Below are 19,221 nucleotides of genomic sequence, written 5' to 3' on the forward strand. Positions count from 1 at the left end.
CCCTAGGACACCCCGTTTATCAACACCCCAAAGCATTCTTCAGGGGTGCAAAAAATGTTCCATCTCGCGGTATGAAGCTTTCGGAAAACCTCGGGTCGTGAGGAAATTTTTTAAGTGGTTTTTTTTTTGTAGCTAAAAGTGTTTAAAAAATAAAGTGAGGCAAATTTCTCAGTTTGCCGTGAAATTGGGCAATTTACTCCGCGATTGGACGTTCCGTGACGTGAATGAGCGTTTTGACCCCGAGGCAAAGACGCGGGATCACGGCAAACGGTTAAAACTTTGATTCACATCCCTGCTCAGAATAACTTCATAGTGGTGGGAGGAGAGGGAGGGGGGTTTACCAAGACTTAGTGAAAGACTCAATGACGTCAAAAATGCATGAAATGTTGTATTGGAACGATACGTTCTTTCAAATTGGCGTGTTCTCCTGGCTGTCGTCGGACTTTGGCTTGCTTGCGGTCGGCGCCCTGCCTGCCAGGATCAAGTCCGACCTCGGGCAGTTTCAAAACAGATCAAACTTCGCGACCTCTTGCGGCGTATAAGGACTCAAATCCACTCAGGTCGATCAACAACCAACTGTTCATGGCCACCATATGTATATATTACCCGTCACCCTCTCACTTATTATAAATTCTACGACGCTGAGCGTGACGTACTTAAAGATTCATTTCATAACGACCAGCAGTTCGTTTGAAAATTCAAAAGTTATAAAAAAAAAGGGAAATGGGCTGTCGAATAACCACTTTTCGGGCAGAGCCAGTTTATTTGTGCCGACCAGCGGCAATACGCCTACACCCGTGGTTGGTTACACCTGTCGTGATTGAAATCAAATAATCAATTTATTTAAAAAAAAAGAAAAAAAAAAAAAAATACACAGTTTTTTTCGAAATTTCCGAGAATTCCCGGGATGATTTAAAATAGAATCACAAAAAATGTCCACGCGATATTTTCGTTCGTTTTGTTTCCTTTTTGTCAAACCAAAATTAATTTTACGCGAATCAAGCCCCAGAGTCGCTGCATCCTGCATCGTTGCAATTAAGGTACACATTTACCCATTAATTGTGATAAAAACCAAACAGAGACCGTCAAAAGAAATTACGCGTGGTCCTAGTTTTGCGGCAATGTAAGCATCATGCAAGCCAGGGAAGGGAGCGCGGTCGAGTCCCGCTCTCTCGAGTCAGCATTGCATTTGGCGCAATGCGAGAAGTATTCCTACAGTCTTGCAGGCGCTGATATGAGTGTGACGCCGCCCGCGCTGTGTTTGGCGTGATTATTTGAGCCGGGATAATCGGGGCAACGAACATTGGGGCTTGAAAAGCCCATGTTGTGTTTCGTCGCCGTATGAGCATCCCAACATTGCCTCGTTTCTCCCGATTAAATAATTGTTCCGATAAAAGTTAGAGGAGTTCTCAATGTTCGCTTTTTTAAATTGAATGGACCACTAAACAAGGCACGAATTTAAGTACTCTAATGATACATGGAGAAGAAAAATTAAGATGGTTTTAAACGAATTACATTGAGTATGGGAGTTTGCCTCTGCGATTTCGCAAAAGGAGATCCGTAGTTTTGCACTTTGGTTATCGATTTGTTAAAATCTCGTTCAAACGTTGATTCCGAACTTCCCGTCGAGTGAATATTGGTTATTTACGTTAAATTTTGAAGTACGTCTCCGCCGTAAATCCATTACCTACGGCGATTTCAATGACGACAAACGCCTTGGACAGCCGAATTATCAGCTGACCGAAAAAAAGCAACCTTTTTTGTCAGTTTGCCCCATGGGAGTAAGTAGGTAAAACACCACTCTACGGCGAAACGAAGTTGTCTCGGTAAAAATCGATTATCTCGCAAACCGGTGATCCAAAAATAAAAATCTATAGCTCGTTAGAGAGCTAAAATCTTGTAGAACAATATGATGTTGTAATATTAACTTTTTTTTCGCTACCATCCTCCCCGAAAATTAGGGAAACTTTATTTTTTGAAAAAACCACGCATGTCAACATAAAATCGCTTTTATTTTCGAAGAGCGCGATGGATTTTTTTCGTTCTTTGCTTCAATGACAGTACTTGCATCCCACTTCAAGCTCCCGAAGAGACCTTTTGGTGTCATCGACTTTTCATTTAAAGTTGGTTCAGACGAGTCGTGCCTTATTGGTCTGGTTACACGCTCAAATTTCCGTCAAATTCCGATCAAAATGATGATTAAGAATACCAAGATGGCGGTCGAGAGTTATCTAGATTTATGAGTAAAATTAATTAAAACAGCGTTTTGATTGAAATAAGCATGGAATAAGCACGGTTGTGTGGAAATCAGATGAAGGATGAGCCCCACAGTTCCATCATCTTACCATCAAATTTTTGCAGGCCGCAGAAATTTGATCGTAGACATGGTGCGCACCAGTCACCATTTGATCGGAAATTGATGGGAATTTGAGCGTATAACCAGGACATATCTCCGCATGCAACCGTTTTTGTCAGTTTGCCTCTGTCTCCGTATGCAACCGCTTTTGTCAGTTTGCCCCTGTCTCCGTATGCAACCGTTTTAGTCAGTTTGCCCCTGTCTCCGTATGCAACCGGTAACAAGCCAGCGCGCAGAGATGCACCTTGCACCTCCAGTGGCGGATGATGCACGTCCACGAGCGAAGTGCGCACAGCATCCCGCGCGCGACGCCGATGGTGCCGCGCGCGAGGATGAAAGTAAAAGCGTCGCGACGCCCACAACGACCTTGACATTTCTCCCGGCCGGGTCCGGGTGTCGGATGGGAGCCGGGAGCCAATATTTTTCACCGACCCTCACCTCGCCCCCCGACACGACGGGACGGGTCGGGCGTTTTACATAATAGTGCCAAATTTCGTAGCGAGCATTCGTATTCTCGTCGGATGTGCGCCTATTTTTGTTTTGTCCGGATTGCTGGGATTATGACGGGCCTCGCTTGCCAAACTGAGGCAGAATTTTAAATTTGCTTTTGAAACCAACAATCCAGTGAGGAGATCACTACTTGATGACTGTTGAATGATAAAATGAGTGCGTTGTTAAACTTCAGCGAAATGGAGGTGTTGCATGTGAGAGGAATTTGCGATTTGGCTGTTAATTCTTATGTAAAAGTTCGCGAGGAACACGATGGTGCCACTGGTTTTTTTTTCTGAAATCAACTCCCAAGCTCAAAAAAAGCCCACAAGTTGTAGCCAAAATGGAGGGGATATCCCACGCTATCCTGAGAGTCCACGTCTACATCATGTCAAACTCTCCTTGCAAAGATAGGGAGCAAATACATTGACAGGGCTGCCGCTTTTTTTGGGGACTCCAAAACTGAAAACACGGCATCACCGCTAATGTATTTGCTCCCTATCTTTACATGGAGAGTTTGTCTTGATGTAGAGGTGGACTCTCAGGGTAGGGTGGGATATCCCCTCCATTTTGGCCTCAACTTGAGAGCTTTTTTTGAGCTTGGGAGTTGATCTCAGAGAAAACCAGTGGGCAGTGGGGCCATCGTGTTTCTCGCGAACTTTTACAAAAGAATCAACAGTCAAATTGCAAATTCCTCACACATGCAACATCTCCATCGCCCAGTTTTCAGGATGACCGCCCACTGAACTGCCCATTGGAGTTTGAGAATGGTTGCCGAGCGCTAGGCTTTTGATCTGTTATTATTTACATTAGCCGCGGACGTCATGATGACGTATTGGTTGAGATGACGTCAATCGTTGCCATAACAGATCTTTGACTCGTGGAAGTGGATGAAGATTTGGACAAGTGGGACACTAGGTGACATTTTTGACTAGGGTGAATTTCCAATTTCTTGCTCTGCGTGTCAGTGGCGCTATCTGCATGCGCTGGGGAAAAACCAGGAAAAACTCTTTACCTCCAAGAATGTGGAGAAACATTTGCTCTCGGGGAGCGAATTTCACTCCGCGTGCATATCACTCGAGATTTTTTGCAGCTGTGTAGAAACGCTACGGAGTGAAATTTACTCCGGATTTCATCCGTAAGTGTGCAGCAGTGAATGATGCGACCGCATGTAGTGCTTTATTTTGGAAATGTCTATACCGTGTTTTGCATGTAATTTCTATGAGAAAAAACGTGTTCTGATGCTAAGTTTTTGAGCCTGTCCAGTGATCCATTAACCCCGAGGTTCAAAACGATGAATAATAATCTGAATAATTCAGCGGTCGACCACTAACCCATTCACTTTCATCCCGTAGCGTTGAGTCCTAAATATACTGTAATACTATCGTTCTGAAGAAAAACGTCGTATACACCTTCAGCGTCGCCAAATTCCCTCTGACAAATCATGATTTTTTGGGAATGTTTGCAGGTACTTTCCTTTCAATTTTTCGGAGAATTACGTTCGTAATTTGTTCTGAAGTGTCTAAAAATTTCAAGGAAAAACATTCAGAACTGCTGTCCTGAAAAATGAACATTTTCTAAGAGGAAATTTGGCAACATTTGAGTACTCATACGGCGTTCTTCCTTGGCACGGCAGAATACTGCCGTACGAAGAAAAACACCGTATGAACATCCGAGAGTTGCCAAATTTCCTTCGATAAAATGTTTATTTTTAAGGAAAGCTATGAATATTTTTCCTTGAAATTTTCAGAAACATCAGGTGAAATAACGAACAAAATTTTATGAAAAATTGGACGGAAAAGTCGGCAAATTTTCCCAAGAATTTGTAATTTATCAAAGTAAATTTGGCAACGCCTGAAGGTTCATACGGCGTTCTTCCTTAGCTTAGCAGAATATGAGTCAAGCGATGCGAGGGGTAATGACGCATGCATTTTTGGGTGTCGAAAGCCGAGAGGAAAGTGAACTAAAGAGAATAAAATCGGAAAGGCCGGAGAGCATTATTAGCGCAGCGCGTGTCATTATTCTCTTTTCGAACTCGGCGCCCCCCCCCCCCCACCTCCACCCCCGACAATGCGCGGGGCTTAATTTCTCCCCGCGGTTGACTTTCGAAACCCCGCGTTTCGCCGGAATCAATTATTCACCGGCCTGTGAATAATAAATTGATTTCGATGAAAAATAAATACTGCGAAATTAGGTCAGCACATTTTCTCGGGGTGCGAGAGTCGGAGAGACGAGGGTTCCGACTCGTGCTCTAAGATGTTGTGCATCCCGATGACGGGCGACTTGCGGCGTGCGCCCCTCCGCTCCCATGAATTATTCATTAAAATGTGCGCGAAAAGCCCCAATTTTTCCGCCCATGTTCCCATTGTTATTTAAATTTTAAAGGAATTCCGGACAGGGCGCTGAGCGATGGGTGCAGTTTCCGTGTGCTATTCGATATACCCCTTTTCGACTGATATACCGCCTCGAATTTGTTCTTCTTCTTATTTTTTCTATAAATTTTTTATTTGGCTTTTACTCTCACTGTATGATTTGTATTTCATTTCCTACACTAATCGAAAGGAACACTAGGATAGAACAATTTCCTCAGTGGAGCTGAAACGTGTTTTTGGGTGTAATGGAAGATCTCCAGGTGTCTAAAATTTAATGAATTTCGTGTTTAAGTGGAAACTACTCAGTGAACTGAACACGAGGACCCTTTTCATAAATTGAACCAGGGTACAAAATGGTCCAATGTGACAAAATGATCTAATCTGCTAAAATACATGTGTTTAAATGGGAAATGCCGCCAAATGACGTCACTGGGTCGTGCATTTTCTCACTTTTGAATATATCTGTGTACTATTTCCCTTATTAGAAAAAAATGATTTAAAAAAAACTGCGATGTCAGCTCGTTAAGCTCTCTCAGCTGAAGCAATTTAATTTGCATGAAAATTTTCCATTGATCCATTCCCTGCCTAAAACCATGGCCATAGAAACCGGTATTTTGGCAAAATCTGTTCGCTGCCTCCCGCCATCGTCTCTCCGTAAGAAACTCAATTGCCTGCTTTCATCAGGCGTATCATGAATTCAACATTTCGATCGAGTTTATCAGAGAGGAACCAACCCGTATCAAGTTTAAAGTTACTTTTCTCTATAAGACTCAATGCTAAAAATTAATTTCACCCCCTTTTTCACAAACTAAATATTTTTTTTGGACCACGATTTTTTGTAGAAAAAAATATGCAACTAGTTGAGCTCAAAAACCTCACGCAAATTCAATTTTTTCCAAAATGTGGGTTGGTTCCTCTCTGATAAACCCGGTCCATTTTCCTTTAAAAAGTCCCTCCGAAGGTGCATAGAACTCCTTAAACGGTTCCGCAATCATCAGCGTTGCACCGCAAATCGGAGTCAGAAAGGACTTGAGCCTCGGCGAAACTTTTGCATGGCGAAATTAAGTCCTTTGGCCACGGGCGAATTTTCTTCAATTTTCAATTTTCTTTTTTCAATTTCCTTCATTGAGTCTTATGGAGAAACGAAACTTTAAACCTCTTTTGCTCAGTTTCAACTTGATGTGGGTTGGTTCCTTTCTGCTAAACTGGGCCCATTTTCCCTTTGAAAAATACCTCCGAAGGTGCATAGAATCGCCTAAAACGGCTCCGCAATCATCAGCATTGCACCGCAAATCGGAGTCTGAAAGGACTCGAGCCTCAGCGAAACTTTTGCATGGCGAAATTAAGTCATTTTCTTCAATTTTCATCAATTTTCTTCAATTTTCTTTTTTTCAATTTTCTTCATTGAGTTTTATGGAGAAACGAAACTTTAAACCTCTTTTGCTCAGTTTAAACTTATTGTGGGGGTTCCTTTCTGCTAAACTGGGCCCATTTTCCCTTTGGAAAATACCTCCGAAGGTGCATAGAATCGCCTTAAACGGCTCCGCAATCATCAGCGTTGCACCGCAAATCGGAGTCTGAAAGGACCTGAGCCTCAGCGAAACTTTTGCATGGCGAAATTAAGTCCTTTCGCCACGGGCGAGCCGAGTTTCGGGTTTCGGGGCGGGGGCCGGAAATTAAAAGCCGGCGTGCACTATATGCCCCCGGAAGCGACGCGATGCATCTTCCGGCCCCGCGCCTCCCCGAGCAACTTTCCACGCCCCACAGTGGATCGAGTCAATGGGGGAGGTCGGACAAAATTTGAAAACTTCTAAACGCCTATAACTCCGTTCACACAAAACTTTGTGGTTATAAAAGTGATTCCATTGGTTTTCCCGTAAACTTTTCTTCTCGGAGCTCCCCTTAAAATTTAAAATGTGATGATGAAAACATCAAAATTTGCGGTTTTAGTCAAAAATTTCGTGTCCGACCTCTCTAATTGACTCGATCCACTGTGCGCCCCGCCGAATTCATCCACCTTGACAAATATCAGGACTCAGGACCCGCTAATTTCCAAACTCCGCTCGCTCGATTCCGTTTCGGCGCGTGAGCCCCGGCAAACGTGAAATTATACGTACGGCAGGGCTCATCTTAAAATGCGCTTACGTCCTAACTATTGGACGGATTTCCTCGGTCCCTCCTATTGAGAACCATCCTAGCTCCGCTTCTATCCGTTAGTCCGTCGATCTGCCATCAAGTATTCATGTCAAAAGAAACTGTGGGAATACAAATTAAAATAAAATAAAATACGGAGCAAATATGATACGCCTTGCTCTTTTTGGCGTAACTCATTCGCATCAAGTTTCTCTCAAGTAGATCCAAGCACGCCACGCCACTGGATACAACTATTCGTGCTCCATGGATGTCCATATTGCATACTCGAAAATTGAAGGCGTTTTTATTTTCTTGTCAACTTGCGCCGCACCGCGGTGCAGTGTCATGTCCTTCCATAGTTTTATTGGACGCAGATTATTTGAATCTGGAGGTAGCGCTGCAATAAACTGGTGAAAGTTTTGAAGTCTTGTCCCTCGTCCTTTGATCCCAAGCTAGATGAACGCAACAAGCTTTTCACAGTTTTCCAAGAGAACATCATTTCCCTAGGTGTAACAAGTACTGACAATTTGTATTCATCATAGCGTCTTTTTTTCAGAGATTATCCTTCAGACAAATTCAAGCCAATTCCACTACACTCTGGGGATAGAGTATAACTAGGGGGATACGCCCCCTGGCCGCTACGCGGCCCAACCCCCTGAAGGCGCTCCGCGCCATCGATGGGCCGCTTCGCGGCCCTATTTTTACCCTCCTATCAGTGTTAGTTTAATTTTTCCCCTAAAAAATTACGATATGAGGTTTACTTTAATTTTAAACTTTACTTAAAATTACTTTAAAATTAAAAGGACGCGTTTTGGAATGACTGCTTGATGAAATATTGCAGTAAAACAATGAACAATGATAGTCAGGTATTAATTAAGCATCTATGAGTCGGGGATTGAACCCACACCGAGATCAAAGTGGACGCATTAGACGTCTTAGACGATTCGGCCACCGCTCTACGTGAGATCGCTAGCACGAATCTTGTGTAGATAAGTGTAGAGCTGATGCGCAGGCTACACAGCTACTGCGCAACCTCCTCGACCACTGCGCATCCTCCCGCGCATAGCGGTAGCAGTACCGGAGCATTCTGTAAACTCACTCACTTTTATAACGTGATTTTAAAAAAACCTGGGTCCTTTTTCCAAAATCTGATTACAGCGGGCTTATCTAGGGCCTATTACCAGTCGATTTACGCAAAAACCATGGAAATCGGCCCGGTAGAACGCTCAAACGAACTATGACAAAAAATATAAATTTACATTGTTTAAATGGGAGAATTCGCAACTTTACCACGTAATATAAAAAAACCTGGACCATATTTTGAAAATCCGAAAAGAGTTGGCTTATCCAGAGACAATTGCCCGTCGATAGCCGCAAAAATCATGAAAATCGGCCGGGTAGAACGCTGGAACTAAGCGTTACCAGTTTCGCAAAATTAGGAGGTCTTGGAGCTTATAGTATAGAGATTGAAATTTTCAAATAGCAGAACAATTAACTAGGATTTAGAGGTTTCATCCCCCTCTCTTTCTTATCCCCGGTTCATCTCCATTTCCGTTTTTTCCTCCTCCCCTTATACTCTTTCTCCCTTTCTTACCCTTTTGTTACAAGTCAGAAGAATGCAGAAGCTGCTTCATAATTTTCAATAATGGTTGAGGAGTAGTGAGGATTTGTATCTCTACGGGAGTATCTTCCAGGGACTTTCCTTCAAACCAATTTGATCCAATTTTATTAGACTCTCGGGATGACTGGGATTTGCGAATAGCTCGGATGCAATAAACCAGGGTTAGGAAGTCGTATCCCCCTTCTTCACCAGTTGGACCTCTAGGGAGCGGAAACAATCGATGCTTCATAATTTTTGAGTGAGAATTTGTATCTCGTTGAACGTATTTACCAGGGACTTTTCTTCAAACCAATTTTATTACACTCTAGGTATAGAGTATAATTAAAATGTTCAAATAGCGGCACAATTAACCAGGATTTAGAAGTTTTACCCCCTTTCTTTCTTACCCCTGGTTCTCCTCCCTTTCCTTCCCTTTTTTCTCCTTTCTTTCCCCCTTTCTCACCTTTTTGTTACAAGTCAGGAGAGTGCAGAGGATGCTTCATAATTTTCCGCAATATATAAGGAGTAGTCCCATCTCTTTGAAAGTATCTTCCAGGGAATTTTCTCCAAACCAATTTGCTCCAATTTTATTACACCCTAGGGGAGACTGGGATTTGCGAATATCTCGCTACGATAAACGAGGGTTAAGAAGTCTTATCCCCGCCCCCTTCTTCACCAGTTGGACGTCTGGAGAGCGGAGCCAGACGATACTTTATAATTTTAGAGTGAGAATTTGTACCTCGTTGAACGTATCTACCACGGACTTTTCTTCAAACCAATTTGATCCAATTTTATTATACACTCTAGGGATAGAGTTTAATTAAAATGTTCAAATAGCGGTACAATTAACCATGATTTAGAGCTTTTACCCCCCTTTCTTTCTTATCCCCGGTTCTCCTCCCGATGCTTCATAATTTTCCGTAATATATAAGGCGTAGTCCCATCTCTTTGAAAGTATCTTCCAGGGAATTTTCTCAAAACAAATTTGATCCAATTTTATTACACTCTAAGGGAGACTGGGATTTGCGAATATCTCGCTACGATAAACGAGGGTTAAGAAGTCTCATCCCCGCCCCCTTCTTCACCAGTCGGACGTCTGGAGAGCGGAGCCAGACGGCGTTTCACAATTTTCAAAGGGAGCATAATTTTTTGCGTGCCGACAATAGAAAGCCGGACCGGAGATCGCTAATTGTGCCCGACTCGGGGTCCGGGGGTGGAGCATTTGCATCGGCGGAGACGGAGGCCGCACCGGGGCCCGTGGAGGCGGAGAAAGAAAGACAAACGGAACGAAGTAACAATCAATGACGCTTTGGAGAGCGGAAAGCGCTCGTCTATACCGGGCTCTCAGCGCGGATGAACAGCTTTCGCAGTTGCCGGCTCGAAGCCATGCCCGGCAAAGCTCTGGACAAGGTTCATGACAGCTTTTTTAAATCCAAATCGAGGAATTTCCAAGAAATTCTAATAATGAAATCAAGGAGTTTACAAGATCCCTTAAACAATTGTTTTATCGTACACTGAAAAAAAATCTCGGTGTATTTACTAAGAAAAGGGTAAAAATACCAAGAATTCAGGGTTCTATTTGATCCCAGTTTTTCTTGGTAAAATTACCATTCATTGAATTGGTAATTTTGCCGAGAAATCTCGGTAAAATTATTGAACTTTCTCGGTAATTTTACTTGACCTTGGTAAAAACGCCAATATTTTTTATCGACTGTGGTAGAATTAGCGAGATAAAATGGCAAAATTACCGGGAATTGATTACCAATAAAAGTGGTATTCTCACCTGAAAAAACAGTAAAAATACCGGTTTTTAGGTAAGCTTACCAGTCTGTCTTGGTGAAATTACCAATAATTGATAAAAAAAGTGAGATGATAAAGGTACCAACGGATCTTGGTAAAAACGCCGAGAATTTTTTTTTCAGTGGGTCGTGCCCGGTAAAGCTCTGGACAAGGTTCATGACAGCTTTTTTAAATCGGAATCAAGGAATTTCCGAGAAATTCTAATTAATGAAATCAAGGAGTTTACAAGATCCCTTGAACAATTGTTTTATCGTAAAGCACACAGAATTAATCGGATGATCGATTTGACTCGAGTTGATTTGAGTTTTTTGGTTGAGTGTTTTGACGCTTGATTCATGGAGATTGGCGAGAAATATAATAAAGTTCGGTCCAAACTGCAACTTTCTACGTTGAATATTAATTAAGATATTGCGCTCTGAAAAATTCGGTTTATGACGTCATCCACCGCGTGAGTGACACCCCTGGTTTTCTACACCTTGCTTTCATCAGGCAGGGAGATACAATTTTAACTGGTTAATCATCGTGAAACTTGGATGGAGGAAAGGTGGAAAAAACCGAGGGTGTCACATGATTTTTCACGGGTCTTGAACTTAAGATTCCCTGCGTTGTTCATGCCTTTCCAATGTTCAAAAAAAAAAAAAGAAAAAAAAAAGAAAAAAAAATCGAGAACTTGCATCGAAGTGCAGATGATGCCCCTGATGATGATTGTTTGATTCGGGAGTTTTAGTCTACGTCGATAAAGAGCGTATGAAAACGGTAAAAAATTATACATTTTGTGAGCTACAGAGAAAGAATTTCATATTTCTGCGAAAACATTCTGTAACTTTTTCTGACTTTTCACGGATGTTCCAAGCCGACTCACTTCTCCGGGTCATTAATGACTGAACGAGAACTAGAACTTCTCACCCTATATTCAAAGTGACATTTTGAGAAACGAAAGTGTGTGCTTCGATGCTTAATTTCTCGCCATATTTAGGAGTCCATGCTTTAGTGAGGAAAAACTAGAGTCCCTTTATACTGAGAGTCAAGACAACACCCTTCATGGAGTCACAAACGGGAATAAAGATTACAGAAATTGAACATTTTTCGTAATCTTTGATCGGCCCCTTCTCGAATTCCTTTCTTCGTTCCTTCCCTCATTCCGTTTGTTCCTTGCCGAACCCGTAATTCCCCGGTCCATTCCAGATTATAATCTTTGCAATCGGTGAAACTGTAATCTTTATTCCCGTTTGTGACACTGTGAAGGCCTAAAATACGGAAACCAATCAGAAATGGATTCAAATTGTCTTGACTCTCAGTATAAAGGGACTCTAGGAAAAACGAGCCAGATCAATTGAAAACTTGACTAACAACGTTCCAATGGGAAAGGGAATATCCGACAAAACTGACGACGTCTCGCATCCACTCTAATCCTCCAACGCACCGCAAAGAATCAGAGAAACAATACGCATTTCTAACTCATCATAAGACTCTTTGCAACGCTCCCTCTCCACACCCCATCCAGTGTCGAAAATCTTAGCACAAGCCTATAAATTGTCCCATGAAAGTAGCCTTGATATCGCAATTTCTGGTACGAAACTCAGCAATGTCGGACGGTGCCGTCATGCCTTCAATGCACGAACACGTCATAATTCCGAAGGATAAAGTGTAAAACACTCATCGGCATCCGAGACCCTTCTTACAAGAACCTCTTACATAATGGAAAGAGCGTGCAAAAGAATAATTCCTTCGGTCCTTTGAGGCAAGTGCGTTTTTGCAAGAATAAATAACCGATCTTTTCATTTAGCTGTGATTGGACTGAAGATAGAATCTCCCTCCCTTCCCTATGCAAGAACTTCAGCGATCCGGCGGGAACCACACTTGACAGAAGAGAAGCTGCTCTCTCTGTCGGGCGTGTAAATAAATAATCCGACGCTCGTTGCATTAATAGGCGGTCAAAGTGGGGTTCTCAAGTTGCTCTCCGGTGACGGGTAACTGGTGAGTTAATAAGTCGACCAACTTCAAAATTCTACAGGCCGCAGAGCTTTGAAGGTAACCCTTAATGGTTGTTGAAAATAGGATTAGTGTCCTAAAGTAAAAATTATTAGACTGAAAAAAAAACTCCGGCCGTGGAAACCGTACTTACAGGCTATTATACACATACCGTCTCCACTCCTAGCTCAGAGGCAGAAAGTTCCGGACGTAGCACCTGGAACAATCGAAGCTACGGCTCCAGCATCCGGAACTTTTGGCTCTGAGCCCGGAACGATCGGTATGTCTATATAGCCCGTATCTTTTTTCATAGTGCTTCGAATTAAAATGATTTTCTGTGGATTCTGCAGCGCGCTTTTAATTGTGTGTTTTGGTTATTCAAGACAAAACATTTTCTCAGCGAGTACCTAGTGTAGAATGGTGATAGTTTTCGATGTAATCGGTCGATTATGAGTGGACTTGAACGGGAATCATGAGGGACACTGCGTTGCTTAAAAATGTACTCATTCGCTCATTAATGCTAATTTCGCATTTTTTACTCGGACTTATTCGCAAAAATTAGAACAAAAACGCTTTTTTCTCCCGTCGGCTCGTACGCAGATAAATTATTTATTTCCATAAAACGCGTCAAAGCAATTAAGTTGTTCGATTCGTATTTTTTATTTTATTATATATCTTCCAATTCAAGGAGCTTAAAAAGAAGTCTTTAACTTATGTTTTGTCGTTCGTCGCTCATAAAACATTTTACGGACGTGCAAATGCAGCTGCGAACAAGATCATTAAAGAGACAAGAAAGTAATTTCGATACCCGCGCTTGTTGGATTCTGATCCCTTCTGGGGGAGGGGGGGGGGGCACAATGGTGCTTGTAATCAGACGTAGTACTCAGTGTAGTCAAGTTAATTGAGTTGTCTGTTTACAGTCCTAATAAATCCTACAATAGAAAGTAGTATTTATGAGAGTAAAATATCGAATAATTATTCCAAAGCATTCTCAATCTCGATAAACATATGGATTTTAAAAGATCGTGTTAATTGGAAATCAATACCGAATATCCAAGAATCTTATACAAAATCAAGTTTTAAAAACCGGTTGCACATTTGGATGACATTTTGCAGTGATAAACCACTGCTTCTGGCTACCTAAAAGCACATATCTGCACAGGGAATGACATCTATGTTGTTTCTAAAATGAGCCAGAAATCGTGGTTCCTTGTTGCAAAATGTAATTCATTTCTCAATGGCTCTTGACGTGAAGTTAAAAGAAAATTATCAGATAGGTAGGTAAAACACAATCGCTGTATGTATGTGAAGCCACTGATGAAACTTAGGCACCAAAAAATTATTTTATACCTCCAGTGCCTTGTTGAGTTTGGTATTTTTTAGGCTTAAGTAAATTAACATGGCAACATTGCGTCGTCTCTCTGACGTACGGACGTATCTCAATTTCCACGTGAGTCCTGTTATACATACAGGGTTATTCAAAAGTCACGCACCACTGGCCATGAGGAGGGTGGCTATTTGAAATTTTCAAGTTGCTCCCCTCCCCCTTCCCCCCGAGGGGATCAAAAAGTGGAAAGTACCCAAAAAAGTTTCGCCCTTGATATAAGGAAAAACGTCTCAAACCGCAAATCGATATCATAATTATAGAACTAAAGTTATGACCAGTGGTGCGTGACTTTTGAATAACCCTGTATAAACTCATGCTTTCTGGAGCTCATGCGGAAATCGAAATACGCCCTAACGTCAGAGGAACGACGATTTGACCCGTAGTCGTGAGTGCGAGCAGGCTAATGACTGAACTTTTTGAATATTGATACTCAGAGAGAGGTTTGGAATCACTGCTGTCTGCCCCTAGTGGCCCAGCATGCTAGCACCGAAAATTAACTGGCGTGGTCACACACCCATTTATAAAGACTTCCTCTCGAAATATGTTCCTCAGACTGACGAGTTGAAACGTCATTCAACTCATCATCACGGCGCAAGTTCAATAGACTACCGCTGCGGAAATGCAGAAGAGCGTCACAATGTTGCAAGATTTACTTGTCTAAATATGCCATGTTATTCGAGGGAGCTGTTGAGTCGATTCAAGATTTATGCGCGTAATATATGAAAAATTCACGCATTTTAATGTTTGCTCACTTTTTGTATCTTCATCAGAAGTTTCTATGACGTTAAATTTCTTGATTTCATCAGGCAACATAAAGCTGTCGCACACTAAACACTACCTATATGCGCAGTGTCTTAAAGTGTCAAATTCTACACAGTCAAAATTATTTTAACCGTTTTTAAAAGTCGAATCAAACAAAAAAAGTCTTTCCCACTTTATTAAACTGATTCAAAGAAAATGTTACAGCAAATTTTTTTTACAATAATTAATCGATTTGAGCATAGCATCAATATATAGACAAATAAATTTAAACGCGGGCTTTTCATTTTTATTACTGGATATTTTTGGAAAATTACGAACAAAGGACACTTTCTCATTTTTAGAAAAGACCCGAAATAGTCTCCCCTCAAATTCCTCAATTTCTTGATAAACGAAGTGAGCATAGCATCAATAAAAAAACGAAGAAATTTGAATGCGGGCTCCAATTTTTTTTTTTTTTTTTTTTTCAACTGTCAGATTTTTTTGGAAAATTAAGATCACTTTTCCATTTATATAGAAAAGACACGAAATAATTTCCCCTCAAATTCATCAATTTCTTGATTAACGTCTTCACCCAAGCCTAAGAACCAGCCTGTTCTATTCTCGCTATGCATACAAATACATATGCGAAATACAAATGGACGTATTTCTATCAAACGGAACTACGTGCATTATGACGTGAGCCCTGTCATGCATATATTTTGATGGGTCTCAGGGCTCATGTCTTAATGCACATAGTTCCGTTTGATAGAAAAACGTCCAAATGCAAATACATATGGATTGTATTTTGACGTTGTAACTATAGATAGAATTCTGCGAGAAACGGTCGAATGCTATCGGATCGACGATCAGGCGTCTCGCCCGATCTGCCGACGATGCAGTGCCTGCTCAGAAGTCGAGCTCGCTCTTATGGGCGCGACGCGACCGACGCGGTGCGTTCCTTCAAAGGAACCACATGGATCGTCTTGGAAAGGAACGCCGAGTTGATGCGCGATGCTAATAGCCTACCTGTGCTTTAGTATGGTCGTTTGTTTAAGCTCTACTGCTCGCAAGTTGGGACGAGAGGTCTGGTTTAAGATCGCGTCTGTCGATTCTGAATCGTCCGAAATGTTGCCGCGTGTCGTGTCGAATATACCTAAATTTTCGGAATATTTGGATATTTGGACTGCATTTTATTGGCTCATCTATAAAAACACTTAAGTGCATACACACACCGGTGGTGCATACGTTGTTTCTAAATTAAGCCACAATTTGTAGTACCTAATTGCAAATAGTACAATCCATTTGACAACAAAAGTGCACCGAGAAAAAAGATTGGTAGAATGTACTATTCCTTCACGCTGTGTTTCACAGAGCGTAAATTCAGAGTCTATTCTGCCACAAGAAAGGTGAACGTTACTAAACACTGGTACAGGTAACCATTCCTCTGGCAGAATCGACTTTGAATTCACGCTGCGTAAAATAAAGCGTGAAGGAATGGTAAATTCTACCAATCTTTTTCCTCGGAGTTAAGAGAGGATGAGGAACTAAACACGCAATTTGGCCTGGTGCTTAGCGCAGAGAGATGACGAGGACTTGAGATGAAAAGCACAAGCCTTCGACGCGGCGGTCGGCATGTAACACTTATTAGCGCCTACAAGACTGCATGAATACTTCCCCCATTGCGCCAAACACAGTGCGGTCACGGGCGGTGGGCGTGAAACGCATAGCGCCTACAAGATTGCAGGAATACTTCACGCATTGCGCTAAACACAGTGCGATCAGCGCGGCGCAGCGGAAGTTAAAATTATTATACAACATTTATGTTTGTTCTTTCATAATTTTTTGGTTCATTTCTTATAAATGGAGATGCAAAGTTTCGTAAAATTTTGCTAGCAGTGTTGACAGGGCTTTCGCAAAAAATGTATTCAACACGAGTAGGTAAACGCGTCTTGTGCACCCCTCCCCCTCCGGCACGTTCACTTGATGGTTTTTATTGATGTTTCAAAACGAATGAGAAGGGGGCGGCAAAATACAGGCGGCCCATGGGCGGCAAGTAGGTAAATCCGGCCCTGTCCAGCATACTAAATTTTAAGATTAAGTCTTTCAAAGGTCTGGTCTGCTTTGTTCAGCGCTCACAGTCTGCTTTCCGTTGGAAATACCGGTTAGCGTTCTTCTTTGACACTAAAATTTTCTTTACCGCTCGCGAAATATCTTTCGGACATCCGAGAGACTTTCCTATTGACAGCTCATGCAGTCCGAATTTTTGACCCGTATTGAGGAAAATCGTAGTCCTAAAAAATTAGCTGTTGGATGAAAATGAGAAGTATATATGGACGTATTTCTATCAAACGGAACTATGTGCATTAAGACATTAGCCCTGAGACCCATAAGAATATGTGCATATCAGGGCTTACGTCATTATTCACATAGTTCCGTTTGATAGAAATACGTCCATATAATCATTATTATTTGTGAAACAAATTGAGCCGCGGACGGTTTTAGAAAAAAGAGAGAAGGGGAAAAGAGAGGACAAAATTGTTTCATCGCAACCTTTTCAAAAAATTGACCTCCAAACTCGTTTTTTCGATTCCCCGACAGTTTCTTCTTTTATGAGCGTTTATGATTTTTAAATTGTTGACTCGATTTTTTCGAAATCACAAGAACATCCTTAACTCACTTCTCTATCCGCAAACTTCATTTGGCAACGTCCTTAAAAGGCCGTAACCGAACCGGAGTTTACATGTTACCTAAATATTGCGCATGGCAGCAAAGGAGGAGAACATTGAGGAGTGAGACTGCCTGTTAACGACTCATCCCTTATCAAGTGAAACTGCCATCCGATAAACATCGCGATCGTATTTTTGGAGTTTTTACACCGTTTCCTCGGATCTGGGCCCTCTCGCTACAAAAGTGGCCCTTGTTCCAGTCGTAAACATAAACATCTCCTTTCTTCTGTAAACCGTCCGATTCGGGATGCGATTGCAATGAGGCAAAAATAGCACGATTCATTGATCTTTCGACTTGATTCCTCTTGATTGGTATGTCCGGCTGTCGTAAATTCAACGCTTAGCACCGGTTTTTCACTCTTTTTCCGCGTTCTTTTTCTGTAATGAAAAAAAATAAATAAAAAACACACCGAGAATTTTAAATTCATGGAATTCTTTTCGCCTTACGAAAAGCCTTCATTTTCGGAAGTACGATTTTTGCGGGAGCCCCTTCCAGCGGCTTGGCGTGCTTTACGATGGATCCATTGATCTGCCATTTAAACCTATGGAAAAGAATCGATTAACAGGGGTTTCGCAACGAACACCTTGATAATCGATTCGTTACCATAGCTTCAAATGAAAAATCGATAACAGTCACGCCTCGCACTCTCAACTCGGCCGTATAATCTATCCTTAGCACGTCAGTACTCCGCAGTCTCATTAAATGAGTGTGTTGTTTATCAGTGGCGTAGCGTGATTTGCGATATATCGATTGATCTGTCATTTAAATATGTGGAAAAGGATCAATAGACAGGATGTTCGCATCGAGCTCCTTAATAATCGATTATTTACCACATCTTCAAATGGGGAAAAATCGATAGTCGTTCATTCACGCCTCACCACTGTTGTTCATATGCGTTTAAAAGTGATAACTGAGCGGGTGCTTTTGTTTGTATGTTGCAGCCCAGAGTGGGTTGTCGCCCTCGTCGACGCTGGAGCAGGAGCCGGCGGAGATCATCACGGAGGAGAACGTCTCCGGGCGGGCGAGCGAGAAGATCTCCTGCTCGGCGGTGACGGAGGACGAGGAGGGAACGGAGGACGAGGAGGGAACGGAGGACGACGACCCGGACAAGTCGCAGGGCGTCCGGGCGACGGCCGTCCTCACGCTGGCCGCCTCCACGGGGACGGTGGCCATCCTCGGCACCACCGCCCAGCCGCTCCCCACCGACCTCTCCGACACCACCCTCAACACCGTCCAGAACCTCGAGATCGAGGACTCGCACATCAACCACCTGGACCACACCCACGAGCGGCACATACCCCTCAAGGACAGCATCGACCTCGACGACAAGCACCAAGAGGTAATCCACTCTTTTAGTGTCAGTTATTCATTGAATGGAGATGTTGCATGTGTGAGGGATTTGCGATTTGACCATTGATTCTTATGTAGGAGTCAAGTTCGTGAGAAACACGATGGTGCCACTGGTTTTCTCTGAAATCAACTCCCAAGCTCAAAAAAAGCTCTCAAGTTGAGGCCGTAATGGAGGGGATATCCCACCCTACCCTGAGAGCCCACCTCTACATCAAAACAACTCTCCATGCAAAGATGGGGAGCAAATACATCAGCAGTGATGCCGTGTTTTCAGTTTTGGAGTCCCCAAATAAAG

At 42.4% G+C, this 19,221-nt stretch overlaps 1 protein-coding gene across 4 annotated transcripts in view; it reads left to right on the forward strand.

Annotated features, from left to right (window-relative positions):
- Window positions 1–19,221, forward strand: part of LOC109034296 (uncharacterized) — a 230,654-nt gene that overhangs the window by 188,815 nt on the left and 22,618 nt on the right. For all 4 annotated transcript variants that reach the window (XM_072299408.1, XM_072299410.1, XM_072299409.1 and 1 more), the window contains one exon: window positions 18,518–18,915. In XM_072299408.1, coding sequence (XP_072155509.1) covers window positions 18,518–18,915 — 398 coding nt within the window. The remainder of the gene's footprint in view (window positions 1–18,517; window positions 18,916–19,221) is intronic.

The sequence above is a fragment of the Bemisia tabaci genome, chromosome 4 (assembly GCF_918797505.1).
Source record: "Bemisia tabaci chromosome 4, PGI_BMITA_v3".
NCBI classification, from domain to species: domain Eukaryota; kingdom Metazoa; phylum Arthropoda; class Insecta; order Hemiptera; family Aleyrodidae; genus Bemisia; species Bemisia tabaci.